This window comes from Propithecus coquereli, unplaced genomic scaffold, assembly GCF_000956105.1.
Source record: "Propithecus coquereli isolate 6110/MARCELLA unplaced genomic scaffold, Pcoq_1.0 Scaffold5, whole genome shotgun sequence".
NCBI lineage: Eukaryota > Metazoa > Chordata > Mammalia > Primates > Indriidae > Propithecus > Propithecus coquereli.
Genome location: NW_012150840.1, coordinates 10,375,014 through 10,388,955, shown reverse-complemented (window position 1 = coordinate 10,388,955; position 13,942 = coordinate 10,375,014). Strand labels below are relative to the sequence as shown.

The window sequence follows — 13,942 nt, the reverse complement described above, 5'->3', positions numbered from 1 at the left end:
CTTCTCACCTCGTGGCTTAAATTCTCCCCATCCATTTCTTTGTGCCTCTTTGTAAAATAGAAAACATGAACCACATGCAAAGGGGAAGGCTTGACTCAGCATTCTTACCAACTACCAAATGTGTAATGAAATCATCCCTATCCTGTACACGAACATTTCCTAGTGGGAAAAAGTTAAACTAAAAGCATAAGGCATGTGGATATTGTTCTAACTCTCTTTTGGCAGTGGGAATATAAGACTCGGTTTTTTTTTTCTTTTTAATCTTCCTATTGCTCCAAATCAGTTAGCAGGGTCTTTGGATTAACCTAATGAACAGTGAAACTTAAGCGTCTTACTGTTGGTCCTACTACAGCAAACCCTGATTTGGTTTCAGGGCAGTATTTTCAGCTGCCCCACTTTCCTCTGGGCTGCATTCCCTACAGAATGTCTGAGAAGTTGTGTTTTTCCATTGGTGTTAGGGGTTCTGGCTAGAAGAATGAGTCTCCAGATCAACTGAGATGGCCACTTACCCATCCAGAACTTCTCTCTTCACCAGAAGCTGCAGGACAGCACTGTTTATTAAGCATGTATGAGATTCACCTGGAGGGCTTATTGCACCATTGCAGAGCCCCACCCACAGAGTTCCTGGATCGTTAGTCCTGGAGTCACCTGGAGAATTTGCATTTCTAACAAGTTCTCTGGTGATGCTGTTGTTGCTCAGCCAGGAACCACACTTGAAGAACCAGCGTTTTAAAGGAAACATCCCTCTCCACATTTTCTGGCATTGATCACTGAATACTCAAGAAACAAGTACTTTTCTAGGTGGGCATTTGGTAACAAGGGGCCTTGTGACTATACTTTTTTACGAAGTTTCTCTATTCCCATTGTTTTAGTGACATGTGGTACTTTAATGCATGGAGCTAGTGACTACAGCATTAAATCTTCTGGGTGATTTCACACGTGGAAGAGAGTCTGACTGCCATGAGAAGCCAGGAGGGGAAGAGAAGGAAGGGATGGTGTAACCCTTTTGGTCTGTCTAGCATGAGCTGTTCTTTCCTTAATTTGGAAAAGGTTATCCCACAAATTTCTTCCTCATCTTTAGTCAGGTTTGGCTAAGGAGCAATAAGATGTAGAAGGAAAAACATAGTTTTAGAGACAAAAAGACCTGAGTTTATGTAACATCTCTACTACTACCTACTTGTGTGACTTTGGTAAAGTCACTTAACCTCTCTGAGCCTGTCTATGAAATAGGGCTAATGGTACCACCTGGAAGGTTATTGAGAAGACAGAATGAGGTGAGATACGTGAAGCATCTAAAACAGTGTTGGGAGTAGGGTATGCACTCAGCACACACTGATTTCATCTTTTTCCCCTTCCCTTTTGCAGGAAGGACCTAGCCCATAGCCTCAAAGCACTGCTGTTCTTGTTGGCTGTAGGCATTGTCTCCTACTCTATGCCAAGTCTAGGGAGGATTGTCTACTGGGGAATGAAGAATTTTCCTGTAAGAGTATTTACCTCACTTGCCAGAATTTAAGAGAGGATGCAGGAAAGCAAGATAATCCTTCAATTTCCAATCCTCCTAAATATGGGCGTCTTTGTCAACTACATTTTTTATGAGTTGATGGTGTGATACGGCTGCCAACATGACATTAGTTGGAAGTGGTGTGTTTAGAACAAGAGACAGCCCCGTTCTTCCCCAGGCTGTTCGTGACCACATCTGAAATCTTGTGTCCAGTCTGGGGAAGGATGCTTTATAAGAAGGGCCTTGGCAAACTAGATTTAGAAGAAAGAAGCCAGGAGGAAAGAGACATAAATCCCTACAATATGGGAATGAGTGACAGAACTAAAGATTTCTGCCAGGGCAAAAAGAAAAATTTGTTGGCTAACAGAGACAATGTCACAAGGACATAATAATGTTGGTCTTCAACTGTTTCTGTGCAAAGTGGGATTTCTGTGGATTCTGTAAGCCCCATAGCTAGAACTAGAGTCATCAGTTGGAAATTACAGGAAGGCATCTCTGAAATCAATGTAGAGAAGGGCTTTCCAACAAAATTGTTCCAAAATGCATTATGGATTTCATCATTGCAGGAATAAGCTTCCTGTCTCTGGTGGCAATCAAGCAGAAGTGGAAGACTACTTGGGAGAAATTATAAGAAATTATGGAACCTGAGCCCTGGATGAGGGCAGGGTGGGGAGAGGAAGGAGAAGATGAAGCAGATAGCTCTGAGGTCCCCTTTAACCCAGAAGGCCTGCAGTTCTACAACCCTGCTGTAAATTGAACATTTGCTGCTCAAGAGTAAGGTGGAATTTTACAAACTAGTAATAGTACCTAATTGTTAGGCCATTATTCCAAGTATATGGTAAAGGATCTTTTTTTACATTTTCCAGAAAATTTGGATACCATTCCCTCAACACACATATAAAGATATCTTAAAAACCCAAGTGTTAGAGCATCAGGGACCCAAGAAACTTTATTTTCTTGACTCCTGCCCCTCTGGTGCCTAGAATGGTCCAGGCTTTGTAAACAGCAAATATGGCACCTCTTGTTCCTTTACTTTTATTTCCATCTTGGGGAGAAAATATCAAGTATGTTTTTATGTTTAAGAAATACCCAATAAGAAAGTCCCTCATAAAATTTGTTTGGATCAGAACTGTGAAAAATCTGGCTTGTGGCGGGACAAAAGTAGCCTGCAAGAGTGGAAGCCTTTTCTTGATTTCCATGTCTAACTTCACTTTTAATTAAACTTTCTTGTCTTCATAACTCCCACCTATGTTCCTATTATCTTTCCCTATTTTGATATAGAAAAAAATTCTGATCCCTTCAATTTTGCAGAAGTTTAGTTGACTGATCTATAGGGTCACTTCCTGTAATGTTATTTGCACTCACGGTGCAGAGGCAATCAGCCTAAATGTGTACCTATCAGTGTCTCTGCCTGGAAGTTTCCTGAATAAGTGGGCCTACTGTGTGTGCCTAGCCACTTGATTGGACATTAGCTACTATCTCATAAAATCCTAAAAAGTGTGGCATTTACCTCCTCCAAGGTCATCAATTTAACCCCTTCCCAAAGTAGGTGCACACCCTCCCCACCCCCATGGCACTGCTGTGGGATGTCCATTTGGTCTTTGTTTGCCTACTTCCCAGGATGAGAAGGTAAGTCCTCTTAGAGTCAGACATTCCATCTGTGGATTACTCTACTGATAAAGAGTTCTTCCCTATTATGAATCAGCATCCTAACCTTTACATACTTTACTCAGTGCTCCTGGGTCAGCCCTGTGGGACTATAATAGTACTAGGCTATTCACAGATGAAGGTCGGAATCAAGCTCTCACGTATCCCTTTGGTCATCTCTTTTCCATCCATCTTTGTTCTTGTCTTCTCCATACCAAGTATCTCTGTCTCCACTGAATATTCCTCATGTGACATAATTTCCTGACCTTACTCATCTGGGTCACCCTCCTGGATATGCCCTAGTTTGGCAACATCACTTTAAAAGATGGCAATGTCCTTTAGAGAGGCAGGGTGGAATAGTGGTTAGGACCGAAAACTCTGGAGCCAGGCTGCTTGGGTTTGCATCCTGACTCTACCACTTGCAGGCTGCATGACCCTGGGCAAGCTAGTCAGCTTCTCTGGGGCTCAGTTTCCTCATTTGCAACATGGGAATGTAATAGCGCTCACCTCATTGATTGGAGAGGATTTAATAAGTTAATATGTGTCAGGAATGTATAAAACAGCCTGGCACATTGTGTATAAGTTAAGAAAATGGTGGTGTTGATGATGATGATGATTAACTGAAAAAAGAAAAGAATAGCAGAGAGAGTGATTGGAGCCTCCCATCGCGGAGCCTCTCCTCTCCCAAAGGCAGCAGGAAGGCCAGAGAAGCAGGCTTCCGGCTCTTCCTCCTCCCAAGTATACCCACTTCGGGAAGAGCAGCTGCGGACACCAGCCAGAGCTCTCTCCTTTCATTTCCACAATAGACAAAGTGTAGGGACAGAATCACCAAGGGCTACAGGGAGCTCAGATGCCCAGCTGGGAGCACCCAAGCCACGCGTGCTTGCTCCAAAGCAAATGATGCCAGCCGGTCTGGGAGAGAATGCATAGCAGCCTTTCAGCTACTGAATAGCCATTGAAGAGTAGGACAGAGGTTGGGATAGGCAAGTCCCCAGAGAACACAGTGGATACAGTGTTTTAAGCACAAAGCATGCTCCACCCACCCTCATCTTATTGCCCAGCCCTGCACCTGATGGGTAACCCAGCGGTAACAGTTCCCCCATTGAAAAGATGAGAGTAGTGGCTCCCACTACATGCAAGAGATTATGACGAGTCACTTCCTAGACAAATCCTTCCTGCACATGAATGGAACAGGCCCTGTTCCTGCCATCATTTACAAAATTAAAAATTTAAATTCATAACTGCGTAACTTAGAGTGCTTACTCACTGAAAATTATTAATATATGCCATCCAGACCTCCTTCAGGAAGGCAAAAAGGCTCCCTATAACCCACAGTTTCTAATTTGAAAAAGAAATTGCTTTCCTGCTTATAGACTCAGAAAAGAAATATTACCCTGTTGAAGGATAAGCACTCTTGGAGATACATAAGTCTCATCTTTGGCGAGGAGAGTTTCCCACCCCCAATTTTCTCCTTTCTCTCCCCACCTATCCCTTCCCTTGCAAGCATCAAACCAAGGTCACTATACAGCACAAAACCTTGCACCATAGCACAGGCTACAGGTTCCTGGGCGTTCCCCCTCCTAGACACCCTGCGCTGGTGAAGGGAGCTGACATCAACCCCACACGTGGGTGCGGAACAACACTCATCTCACTGTTCATTTAAAAAGGAAAAAGAAGATTGCAAAACTTACTACAAAGTTATAATAATCAAGACAATGTGGCATTGGCAGAAAGATGATAGACATATAAATTAACGGAATAGAATTGAGAGTCCAGAAATAAGCCAACAAATTTATGGTCAACTGATTTTTGACAAGAGCACCAAGATAATTCGAGGAGGGAAAAATGGTCTTTTCAGCAAGTAGTGCTGAAATAACTGGATATACACTTGAAAAAGAATGAAGTTGAATCCCTACTTTGCACTATGCATAAAAATTAACTCAAAATGGATCAAAGACCTAAATGTAAGAGCTAAAACCATAAAAATCCTAGAAGAAAATATAGGAGTAAATCAACAAAAGTATAAGCAATAAAAGAAAAAAAAAGATAAATTTGACCTCAAAATGAAAACTTTTATGCCTCAGAGGAAAAATTTTAAGAAAATTTTTAAGAAAAGACAACCCATAGGATTGGAGAAAATATTTGTGAATCATATATCTGATAAGAGTCTTGTATCTAGAATATACAAAGAACTCATAAAACTCAATAATAAAAAGATTAATTATTAAATTAGGAAATTGGCAAAGGATCTGAATAGACATTTCTCCAAAGACAGAAAAATGACCAAAAAGCACATGAAAAGATGCTCAACATCCTTAGTCATTAGGAAAATGCAAATCAAAACCACACTGAGATACCACTTCACATCTACTAGAAAGGGTAATAACAAAAAAGATGGTCAGTAACAAGTGTTGGCAAGGATGTGGAGAAGCTGGAACCTTCATACATTGCTGGTGGGAATGTAAAATGGTGCAGCCACCTTGGAAAACAGCCTGTCAGTCCCTCAAAAGTTTAAACATAGAGTTACCACATGATCTAGCAATTCTACTCCTAGATACCTACCAAAAGGATTGAAAACATATGTGCACACAAAAATGTACACAAATGTTTACAACAGCATTATTTACAGCTGATCAATGGATACACAAAATGGGTATACCGATACAATAGAATATTGTTTGATAATAAGAAGGGATGAAGTACTGATTCATACTACAATGTGGATGAACCTTGCAAACAGTCTGCTGAGTAAAAGAAGCCTGTCACAAAAGCCCACATATGTTATGATTCCATTGATACGAAATGTTCAGAATAAGCAAATCATAGCCATGGAAAGTAGATCAGTGGTTGCCAGGGGCTGAGCAGACAAGTAATAGGTAGTGACTGCTAATGAGTACAGGATTTCTTCCTGGGAGATGAAAATGTGTTGGCATTAGATAGTGGTGATGCTTGCACAACTCTGTGAATACACTAGAAACCATGCGATTGTATATTTCAAAAGGGTAAATTTTATGGTGTGGGAATTGTATATCAATAAAGCTACTATTTTAAAGAACAAAAGCAGGTGTCCAGCCCACAGTGCAGTTTGCCAACCTCTGGCCTAGCTCTCCCATTTTACACTAAGAACCTAAAGAGGAGGGAAACTAACACGTGCTAAGCAACAATTATGTGCTAAAAAGAGGGCATTTTGTATAAATTATCATGTGCAGTATCTGGTTTTTTGGAACAAAAGCAATTCCATGGAAAACACACGTACAACAAGTAGCAAGACGCCCTGGACACAGTAGATGTTTAAATTGTAATAATAATAATGTTTATTGAACACTTAGCAAAACAGGAAAAAGAAAAGCAATCACTTGCCCAACAGTAGGTCCATTTACCATTTATGCCATCTATACATAAAAGATGGGCTTGAATTTTTAACACTATGACTGCTTTCTTTAAAAAAACAAGAAAAGAGTTGGCATTGTAGGAGGTCTAAAGCAGGGCTCCATCCACTAAAACACACAGAATTGGCTTTATCTGCAGGATCCAAAGGGACCATCTGTGGCTGAAACAGCTTAGGAACACTCCACCTTACAGATGCACCCCAGGTCTCTGTACTTTACCCAGAGGGTCCTCTACTCTGTCTGAGGAGGGAGCCACGCTGTCTGTCGCGCTAGGCAAGATCTTTCCACATTAAGACAAAAGCTCATTGCCCTTGGACTCTTTCTAGACCTCTAGGCTCATCAAGATAGGACAAAACCTTTCCACCCCACGAGTACGCTCAGCACTCCAGCCTGCCAACGTTTAATCAGCCAAGGGCAATGAAGGCTCACGTTCATGAAAAGCATAGATACCAGGGATGGGTGCACCAATAGCGCTGGCTTAAGCATTATAAAAGTGATCCACATAACAAAAACATCTGTACTCCCTTAGTATTTTGAAATTTAAAAAAAAAAAAAAAGCATAGATACCTTCAGGACTTGCTGGAAATCTGGAAAAGGAAGCTACCAGAGGGTAAACCAAGGTGTTTCCAGGACAAGGTAGCCACATGACTCAGGTCTACAGGGTCTGACATCAGGAAGAAGAGGTTCTGTGCTGTGGGGGTGGGGTGGGGGGGAAGGGGAGCTAAAGAGGAACAAGACCTGCTTCATAGCTCAACCCCAGGCACCTAGGAAATAAATGTGTATTTCCCCACGTTTTAGGGAACACAACCGTAAAAAATATAGAAATACAACAGTAAGAACTATAGAAATGGCAAGGGAGCCCTCTGCCTTTGTCAAAAAGCACAGAACTTTTCTGGGTTTTTTTTTTTTTTTTTTTACAGTAAGAACTATAGAAATGGCAAGGGAGCCCTCTGCCTTTGTCAAAAAGCACAGAACTTTTCTGGGTTTTTTTTTTTTTTTTTTTAGCTTCCAACATCAGAACAAAACATCATCAACAAGAAATTACAGCTCCCCAGGCCCCTATATGAAAGAAAATTATCTCAGAAATAAAAAAGCGTGTGTGTGTATATATATACATATATGTGTGTGTGATATGTGTGTGCACTGGTTGGGGGAGCAGTGGTTAGAATGAGTGAAAATGGGAAAAGCGTTGGTGCACATAGAGCTACATCAAGAAAAATTGTTCCTGGAACACAACAGCTCAAAGAGGGGAAAAAATAACACATTTTTTTTCACATAAAAGTAATATAATGAATAGTGTTCCATACCATATAATATTGTTAGAACTACAATCCATCTACACAAAAAGATGGCTTGGGAATGTATCTGATAACAGCTACTAATCAACCACATAGTTGCTCAACATTTATGGAAAACAATTCAGTAGTGTGCATCAAATGCCCCAAAAACTGCATGTCCTTTTGACCCAATATATAGCTTCTGGAAATGTAATCCCCAAATTTCCAGGATTTATGATACATTCAAACAATGGGATACAACGCAGCCATTTTTAAAAAATAAGGTAGAGCTATATGTAACTTACCTAAAAATAAGTCTGCAATACAATTAGGTAAGAAAATATTATAAAACGATATACGCTATTACAACATTTTTGGTATAGTGATAATAAGTACACACAAGGAAAAAAATCTAGAGGGTTAGACTTAATTGTTGCTATTTCAGGGAGATGAAATCACTGGCTTTATCTTTCTTCCTTATGTACTTCTGTATTGTCAGAATGTTTTTTAACCATGTAGATAGCTTTTCTATTTAGAAAAAAAATGAAAATAATTCTCTCGTTAACTATTTGCTTAGTGAAGTCCCTAATATACATACACACACACGTATATAAAATAAGCCTCTACAACACACCATTTCAGTAGTTGCATAGTGTGGCTATGTCATAATTTGCTTACACAATTCTCTATTATTGGATACTTAGGTTGTTTCCAAATTTTTGCTACTTTAAACAGAACTTAAATGGACATCTTTGTGGCTAAATATTTTCACATAGTTTTTGATTATTTCCTTAGAATACATTCCTGGCAGTGACCTTGCAGGCCCACAATGTGGGCACAATGAAGGACTTTGGGCCCATATTGCAAAATGATCCCATTGAAAAGTCAGTGCCAATTTACCTTCCCAACTGCAATGTATGGATAGTATTTTCCCTTCACCCAACCCTGAATATTATCAACTTGTGCCAATTTTTACCAATTTGGTAAGCAAAATAATCCATCATCATTTTTATTTGTATTTCTTTAATGATGAAGATAACATCATTTCTATTCACTTACTGGCTATTTATTATTATTGGGTGACCTGTTTATTGATATCTCTTGCCCACTTTTCTACTAGAATCTTCTTCTTTCTGAATTGTAGGAGTTCTTTACATAAGATTGGCTTTTGTCATTAAGGCTAATGTGTGGCATTTGCTGTTGCATTTTTTTTGTTTGTTTTTGGTTTGATTTTGGTTTTGTTTTTAGAGACGATATCTCACTGTGTTGCCCAGGCTGGAATACAGTGGCTATTCACAGGTGCGATCATAACACACCACAGACTCTTGGGCTCAAGCAATCCTCCCAGCTCAGCCTCCCGAGTAGCTGGGACTACAGGTACGTTCCACCATGCCCAGCTTTGCTTTGGGTTTTGTTTAAGGGGTTTATGTTCAGAAATTTTATATGTGTATATATTTTCTTAACAATAAAATGCATTCAGAACTCCAAATAACTGACTTGTAAATGGACTTCTGGAACATCACCAGTTGTGTATATATGGTCTTTTACATAATTATTTTATCATACGTCTTAATATCTTTTCTACATGTAAACTCCTTGAAGGCAGAGGTCATGACATTTTTTTGAATGCCCCATGGCAACCAGCCTGCAGCCCAGAATACAGCAGAGCTCAGAAATGTCTAGGATGAAAAGATACTGTGTCTGGAGATTTGCTCTGAAGCGATCCAATTTGAAGTGGGAGATGAAAATGGGGTAAAGATGAAACAGAATTGGCCACATGTCAATCATCATTGAAGCTAGGTGATGGGTACATGGAGTTCATTATATTGTTATTTCTACTTTTTTGTATTTTTTTAAATTTCTATAATCAAAAGTTTGGGGTTTTTTAATGTTTGTTTAATTGATCGTTCAACAACATCAGAGAGAGAATTGGAATAACAATGGTGATGAAAATGGAATACATATGCATCAAGGCCACTTTTGTAGCTCCCAAAATTTAAAAGCATGGGTCTCAAAATTAGGCAGGCTTAAATACAAATCCTTTTTAGCTTAGTGACCTCAAACCAGCTATTCAACCCCTTCAAAACTCAGTTTTCTTTTATAAATAAAGATATTATATTAATAACCTCAAAAGGTTTTAGAGAAGATTAATGGGTGTAAAATTCAGTGCCTAGCACTTAGGAGCACTCAATAAAGAGTCAACAAACATCATTATCATTCAATGATGCACACTCTTGCCAAGCTCCAGCCCACACTGTCTGGTGGTGAAGATCCAACACTCTCCCACTATGACTGATGCTTCAGTTAATCAGCTTGGGTACCAGACAACTGCTTGGCAGAAGACTCGGTAGAACAGATGTCAGGAATTATGTTTCCTATACCCAAAAGAGAAAACAGATAAGACCACAGCCAAGGACAAAGCCTGTAGCTCCTGCCCTTCCTCAACAGATCACCAAAGAGGCTTAATTCTATCACCCAATGACGTAATCAAGAAACAAGAGTGATGAAGTCCTTAGAACAGTGGTTCGAAACTTTGACCAAATACTGGCATCACCTGGAGAGCTTGAAAAAATACAATGTCTGGGTTCCGATCCCAGAATTTGATTTAATGGTCTGGGATGTGGCCCGGGTATTGGGACTTTGAAAAATCTAATGCACAACGTTGCTGCTGCGGAAGGAAGATGAGCCACTCGTGTGTGTGAGTTGGGTCGGGGGTGGAGCCCCTCCATAAATTTCAAGAGAGGGTTACTGCGTAATATTCACAGGCCTAAAATATGTTATTAACACCAGGATGTGTACCTATCAATATTCTAAAGAATATTAAAGCAATGTAGTTTGTCTCTCGGTTTTGTTCTTGGGGAAAAAAAAAGCCCAGCTAAGTGGTGGTGCAGGTTGGGGGAAGGAGAAAGCATCTGTCTCGGCGTTTTGGCAGCCTGTCACTGTGACTGAAGCACACTCAGAGAGGCAGCCTCGTTTTGTGAAGTTATTGCAGTGTCTTTGATCAGAGGAAAGGCACATCCATTTCAATCACTTTGGCTGGGACGGGCCTGCTGTCTGGCTGTCTGGCTGCCCACAGGGGCGAGCCTACAGACACATGGCAGTGCTTAGCGTGTCAAACAAATGAGCGGGTTCTTGACTGTCTACACAACCTTTGCTGAACTTCAGGGGCCCTCTCATTTAGCAATTCAGCCTGGACTAATCTGGAAGTTCCTTTCCCCCAGCAAACACCACCTGGTCCAGCCTGGCCTCGACAAAACAAAAGCCGGCCAGCAGGCTGTCTGTCACGAGGCAGCAAACACTTCAGAATCCGGAGGGCAGGGGTCAACTGTCCTCATAAGCAACACACCCAGGATTACACAAGCCTTGAGAAAGGGAAAACCGATGTCACAGACTCTCCCCTCCCCTCTGTTACCTGTACCCTGTCTAAGCGCAAACTAATCTGAGAGAGGTCTGATTTCTTGCCCCCACCCCCTGACATGAATTCTTAGCAATGCAGTTTCAAATATACACAAAGATCACCTACATTCTTCTTACTAGAACAAATAGTCAATAAAAAAATTGATGAGAGAATTCATCAATTTTCAAACGTGGGGAGTTTCAAGTTTAAAAGATTTTGGTTTTTTTTTTCCTTAATTGATATCAACCATAAAATCCTAGAAAGATTTGAGTAGTAGAACCACAGCAGAGATGGGAATAATGATGATATAAATATTTATATAGCATTTACGTGTTCCAAGTGTTTTCCATGTGTTAACTCATTTAATCCTCATCACAACCTTATGAGGGAAGTTATATTAATAGTCACTAATAATAGTAATATATAATGATATATATAACATTATGATTACACACGATTATTATTATAACACATAACAATAATGGAGATATCAACCTCCGATCTTCAGAGATGAAACTGTGACCCTGAAAAGCTCAGGGACCTGCCTGAGGTGGTGGGGGCTGGGCTTCACGCCCAGGCAGTCTGGCTCCAGAAGCGGCACTAACCACAGCACCAGACTGCCTCCTTCCAGTGCCACCGCAGAGCCTCTAGGACAGGTGCCAGTTCAGAGAGCAGCAGAGTAGGGAGGTCTTTGCGGGGCTCTGGAGTCAGGGACATCTGGGTTTGAACCAGCTCTGCTACTCCACACCCCACTGCTGTTGCATCATCTGTAAACAGGGGTAAAACACCTACCTCACAGGCTATGCGAGGCTTAGAGGAGAAAACAGATAAAAAGCACCTCTCCCAGGGTTGGCAGCTAAGGTCAGTTTAACCCAGCGGTTCGTGAGCCTGTTTGCACATTCGAATCAACTGGGAAACTTTTAAAACACCGATATTCAGTTCCGCCCATCTCTCTACATTTCCACCCCAACAGGCAGTCAGTCAGTCTCAAATCAGTAATCCCCCGCACCCTGCCCAGAAATGAAACCCAAGACCCCTCCGGACCAAAGGCCAGATAACACCCTTTGCCCCATTGATTCAGAATTACAGGGAAGTTTTTAAACCCCTGAAGCCTCTGCCCCAGCTCTAAGAGACAGGGATTCCCCCAAACGCTGCTCAATTAAACAATGAAAGTCGCAGGCACTGAGACCCGTCCCCAACCACTTGGCTAAGCTCGCCCTTGTCCAGCGACCTTCCCCACTCCCATCGCCACAGCACCTCCATCCAGAGGGCACACATCTCACTGAAGCCTCCTCCCCCGACCCATGCTACCTCCCACCTCAGCCACAGCCCCTGTGTAGGAGGGGGCAGCCCAGGGCTTCCCTAAGGAGCACCTTACTGTCCCGCCACTGCCTGTGTTTTAGAAATAGTCTGTGCCAACATCAACACGGTCAGCATTCCTTTTCTACAAAGCACTACCCGGAAGATCATGCGGGATGAGAGGTGGGACGGCCTGAAAAGAGGTTTGAAAATCTGAGTGCATGCATACCCACGCACGCCCGCGTGTGCACGCCCGCGTGTGCAGACACACGCACACACGCGCACACACACGCTCGCTCGCTCACTCCAACAATCATAGAACACTTTGTGCTCAAAGAGGGCCCCGCTTCATTCAAGGACTGGGGCTGGGAAGCAGGGAGTCCAGAGGGGTAGCAATAAACAGTGAAGCGAATGCCGGGGTTGCCCATGGAAACTGGCAGGAATAAGAAAAAATCATGAGCCCACGTCTGACAGAAGAGAGAAGCGCAGGTCTAGCCCTCCGAGGAGAGGGCCCGCAGGGAGGACGGACCGAGCCATGCCAGTTTCCTGGCTCAGACGTCCACGCCTCTTTTCAAGACCCACTGCCAGTTGGCAAGAGGTGGCGTGGAGGGCCCGGGACGGGGAGGTAGCACGGGGGGGAGTTGAAGAGCCTTTCCCTCAGCAGTTTCCCAGAAAGTGGAGGCGCCAAGCGGCCCCTCGGACACCTCCCCTGTGCCTGAGTCCAGGAAACGGGCCCGGGAGAATCGTCCGAGGTCTCACCTGGGTAAAGGAACCGTCCTCGCTGCACTCTGGGACAAACACAGCCTCCTGAGGCTTCTTGGCTTGCTCTAGGGCTTGAGCCCGCTCCAGGCGACACTTGCTCTGGCCAGCATCTAAAAGGGGAGAGGAGTGTATTTCATATTTCACTTGGATTCCGCGCTGGAGCCACGGGACAATATGGCTGGCCCGTGTAGAAACGCAGAGGAAGCCCCTCCACCTGGGGGGAGCCGCACCCCCAGCGGGCTTGTCTGACAATCAAAGGGCAGTGGCTAGCGACTGTCGCTCAGCCCACCTTCCTTGTAAAGTTATCCTTAGAAAAACGGGGAGTGGAGGCTTCATGTTTGTACCAGCTTCTGCCTGTCTTTTCTCCCAAGTACCCACCCCTACCCTAACCCAGAAAAAAAATGTTTCACTTCCATTATTTTTCACTTGGTTTATTCTATTAATACAAGTAGTAAGCCCGAGGGGGCTCGAAGATGTTTTATGGTTCAAGAATTGCAAATACTTTCTTTAGAAAATCAAAGGCTCTAGGGCAGCCTGCTTAGCCTGCTGCCACTCCTGTGATGGCTCTAAGAAGTCCAGGGTCACACACTCAAATATCTACAGGACTCAGGAAGGTGACATAAGTTAGAGAAATGAGCCGGGTATGAGAAGAATGGCATTTAGTTCTGAG

At 42.5% G+C, this 13,942-nt stretch overlaps 1 protein-coding gene across 3 annotated transcripts in view; it reads right to left on the bottom strand.

Annotated features, from left to right (window-relative positions):
* SMOC1 (SPARC related modular calcium binding 1) overlaps positions 1-13,942 on the bottom strand; it is a 149,077-nt gene that overhangs the window by 69,831 nt on the left and 65,304 nt on the right. For all 3 annotated transcript variants that reach the window (XM_012656229.1, XM_012656227.1, XM_012656228.1), the window contains exon 3: positions 13,270-13,382. In XM_012656229.1, the coding sequence (XP_012511683.1) occupies positions 13,270-13,382 (113 nt within the window). The remainder of the gene's footprint in view (positions 1-13,269; positions 13,383-13,942) is intronic.